Source organism: Suricata suricatta, chromosome 3 (genome assembly GCF_006229205.1).
Source record: "Suricata suricatta isolate VVHF042 chromosome 3, meerkat_22Aug2017_6uvM2_HiC, whole genome shotgun sequence".
Classification (NCBI taxonomy): Eukaryota; Metazoa; Chordata; class Mammalia; order Carnivora; family Herpestidae; genus Suricata; species Suricata suricatta.
In genome coordinates, this window is record NC_043702.1 from 115,257,437 (window position 1) to 115,261,611 (window position 4,175).

Genomic DNA, 4,175 nt, shown 5'->3' on the forward strand with positions numbered 1-4,175 from the left:
TAAACCTTTATTTATCTTCATGAATATTTTAAATCAAGAATACACGAGATGGCAGGCAGAGGTTGAAAGTCAGTTGTAAGTGCTTCATTAGAAGACAAAGCACTAATAAGGGAGGTATAAATCACTCACGTGTTCATATAGCATCTCTTAATGACTAGAGTTGGGTTATGCTGATGCTCACTTTTTTTGAGTCTTTGACTCTAAGTAAAACTCTTTACAGGTAATGTCTATTTCAGTGTTTTAACCTGTCCAAAACATTCTGTTCCTCAGTCTGTGTTATTTTCCAAAAAAGACTAGTTTCAAACACATTTCATGAGGAAAATACAGATAAGTGCTCTGTCAGACCATAACCAAACAATACAGGAAAACAATGAATTAAACACTTACTCTCCACGATTGCACTTATGTAGTGGTTGAGGATTTCCACCAACTGCTCGGCCCCTCGGTCCATGTACATGGCCGTGCTGAACTTCTCAGTCATCGCAGTAAAACCTGTAAGAAACGTCCACCTAGTTTCCTGGGCTGCTTGGAGGAACCCAACAGAGGCAGGACAAGAGGAACTCACCGGAGACCACTGGGCTCTAGCAAGGTCTCTTCTCAGTGATAGTCAGCAGCCTCCCTTATTTATGCTTATTCTCTTAGGGGTCAGGGAGAGAGGCCAGCTACTTCTTCCCTCCAAATTTCTCACCTCAGACATGAATGACGGCAATTCCTTCAGCTGGTAAGGAACTTCCATCCCATGGTATTGACAATGCACAAAGTGTAAACACTTCTGAAGAGGCGACAAGTTTACTGTCAAGATGTAGACAACATCTGGAGGACCATTTCCTGAGGCCAAGTCTGCCTGGGATGTGTGTGGGGCTTGGGGGCTCGAGTCAGTGACGTCGGGCAGGGACATTGGAGTCTAAGGTTCCAGGCATGGGACTGGGGTATCTTAAAGGCTTGCCCATGACTGGACATGTTGGGTAAGGGAAGACAAAAGGGCCAGGTACACAGGCTGTCCCTCCTGCCTCCCGTTTTCTCTGTAGGAATATCCGTAATAGGGCAAAAGCTCAAAACTGGCACCCCACTCTGCAAGCAAGCTCTGTGTGTTTCACCCACGTGAAAGAGTCCCTTGGTGCTTGCCTGAAATATCAACAAACATCAGGACTCCATCAAAATAATCCACAGAGGGCCGATCTGGAGAGAAGTCTCCATAGACAATGAGGTCTGGTAAATGAGCGGCTAGTCTGACGATGGCCTGGTCCTGAGAGTCTTCTCTTTGAGTGCTCATGGTCAAGGTGAATGTTCAGGAATTTATGGTCACAGCAAACAGTGCCCAACCAGACCTCCTAAAAAGAAAAGCTGAGAATGGAGGAAATCTGACATATTCATTCACTCCTTTTCCTATTTCTTTTTCTCCACTTGCTTTGTTCTAAACTGTGAACTACTTATCTGAGGGATTGAGTAGTGATGATGGATGATGTGGTGAGTCATTTTCTATACAGTGTGTACCCCTCACACACTGAGCCTCCAACCCTGAGCGCTGTTATGTAAATGAGCACCATTACAAACAGGATGGGGCGACAGAGGGTAGCTGAATGAGTCCATCCATTTTCATGAAGGGCGAGCACTCGGTGTACAAGACACGTTGAAGAGGAGCCAGTGGCACTTTTCACAGTCTCCACCCCTGTCCTTCTGTCCTCATGGCTCGTCCTGCTCTCTCCCTCCCTTTTGTTCTCTCATCTTTTCTCTCTCCTTTTTGAAAATTAAAAAAAAAAGCATATGGAAAGAGACTAAATTCCATCAACTGACAAATGGATCAAGAAGATGTAATTTATATATACAATTATAGTACATGACAATGAAAAAGAATGAAATCTGGTCATCTGCAGCAACGTGGATGGAACTCGAGGGTGTCATGCTAAGTAAAATAAATCAAGCAGAGAAAGACCGATACCATATGTTTTCACACATATGTGGAACAGGAGAAACTTAACAGAGGACCATGGGGGAAGGGAAGGGAGGAAAATAGTTAAGGAGAGGGAGGGAGATAAACCACAAGAGACTCTTAAATACTGAGAACAAAGTGAGGGTTGATGGGGGGGAGGGCACTTATTGGGATGAGCACTGGGTGTTGTATGGAAACCAGTTTGACAATAAACTATACTTTTAAAAAGTGCAGACATGAGTTTATGTGGGTGAATATTTACATAAAGGTGAGTGGCAAAGTGAAGTATTACATACAAGCAAGAAATTATGTGTATTTAAGGTATAGTCTTAAATAGAGAAAATGGATTCAAAGCTGTGTGTGTGTGTGTATGCACGCATGCGCACGCAAGGCTTTAAACTGTAAGTAAATGTTGAAATTTTAATGTATTGCCCAGTTAGTTCTAAGAAAACCAGAATTTCCTAATGCTTTCTGTTAGCTGTTGGGGCCAGTTAAATGTTCATGCCTAGATGCTGTAAAAATCATGCTCTACCACCCTGAAGAGAAACAGCATACCCAACATTTTTTCAGAGCAATTCAAGTTTCTGGAATAAGTGATACAGAAAAATAAAAGAGCTAAAAAAAAAAAAAAACCCAGGGGAAAAATAAGTAACTGTTATTATCAGGGAGGAATAGGTTGGTAATTTCAACCAGACATAGGTCATATTGGGATACATGAGAGCATTAGAAGGAAAAAGTGAGACGAGACAGTTTTCTTAAGTTTATTTTTTGAGAGAGACATAGAAAATGAGAGAGAGCACATGTGCCCATGAGTGAGTGGGGTGGGGGTGGGGGGGCAGCAGGGAGAGCCACAAGAGGGAGACAGAAGATCCAAAGCGAGCTCTGCACTGTGGGGCTCGAACTCATAAACCTGAGATCATGACCTGAGCCGAAGTCAGACGCTTAACTGACTGAGCCACCCAGGTGCCCGAAGACAGTTAATATTAGTATTTTTAGCAAACTTTAAAATGTATAAAAACCTCTAAAACTGAGCACTAAATATTAGGTATTGAATAACCTTTAAAAGGAAAAGTTAAACTCAAATGTTAAGAAGTGAACAACGATAGAGAAATATAAAATAAGGTAAAAAAAAAAAAACCCCAATAAAAACCACAGCATGTACCAGGAACAATTAATAGATCACATGTAAGTCAAATAATTTCAGATAGTGAATTTGATACGTGTTTTATATGAACTTACAGGAAGAGTGTGAGAAGAACGAATTCCCAGAATAAAATGAGAAAGGAAAAATGCTGAAGTTAAGAAAACTTAGAGTTTTAGGCTTTATTAAAAGAAAGGAAATAATTAAAAGAGGGATAAAGGCAAAGTTTCTGCCTTCTTCACTATGGAGAATTGAAAAGTGTAACAAATATTGCTAAGAAAGAATTGAACTCCAAGTTTAGAAGGTAGTGATAAAGCACCCAGTCATTTAAAATAAATCCAAGTAGCCAGCGTCACATAGCCTTTCTATACAAATACTGAAAGACTGGACAGATGTAATCTCAAGAACAAGACGGGAGCTGGAAAACTGAAGATGGATACATTCTCTTCTGAATTTCAAAAGATGAGGCTACCGGGGGTGCCTGGGTGGCTTAGCTCAGGTCATGATCTCAAAGTCTATGGGTTCGAGCCCCACATTGGGCTCTGCTCCAGCTTCAGATTCTGTGTCTCCCTCTCTCTCTGACCCTCCGCTGCTCATGCTGTCTCTCTCTGTCTCTCAAAAATAAAAAATAATTTAAAAAACCATAAATTTTAAATGGACAGTAATTTTTAAATATAAATCTATCCCAAACACGGCATTTTCTCCAGCAACCCTACCTCCAGCCTGTCAGTTCTGGTGATACCGTCCCCTCCTCGTATGTAGAGTATAGACCATCTTGCTTTAGTTCGAACACTGTGCAGAAAGTAGGTTAGACCTATTTTTTGTTGCTCCAAAAGGACCAACCAGGATCGATGGCTGGCAGTCACCAGGAGGCGAATCTTAACAGTGTAAAGTCCCCAAGAGGACAGACTCAGGATGCGCTCGATTTCCTCTGAATGGGCACACCTGCCCTGCCCGCCAGACTGCAGTGAATCTTAAATTTAACGGAATGGTGATTTGCTAAGATTCCATTGTTTTAAATAAGGTGATTTGAGGACTTGGACAGTTTTCTTCTAAGTTTATGATTACCAGGCAAAGAAAGTAGATGCATTTGGGCACTAAGAT

General features: G+C 41.6%; 1 protein-coding gene across 1 annotated transcript in view; it reads right to left on the bottom strand.

The window, feature by feature from the left end:
- The window catches only part of LOC115287066 (adenylate cyclase type 10-like), a 76,024-nt gene that overhangs the window by 66,685 nt on the left and 5,164 nt on the right, over window positions 1-4,175 (bottom strand). Inside the window, exons 2-3 of the mRNA XM_029933344.1 lie at window positions 1,126-1,331; window positions 388-492 (exon numbers count right to left, since the gene is read on the bottom strand). Coding sequence (XP_029789204.1) covers window positions 388-492; window positions 1,126-1,273 — 253 coding nt within the window. The 5' untranslated portion in view covers window positions 1,274-1,331. The remainder of the gene's footprint in view (window positions 1-387; window positions 493-1,125; window positions 1,332-4,175) is intronic.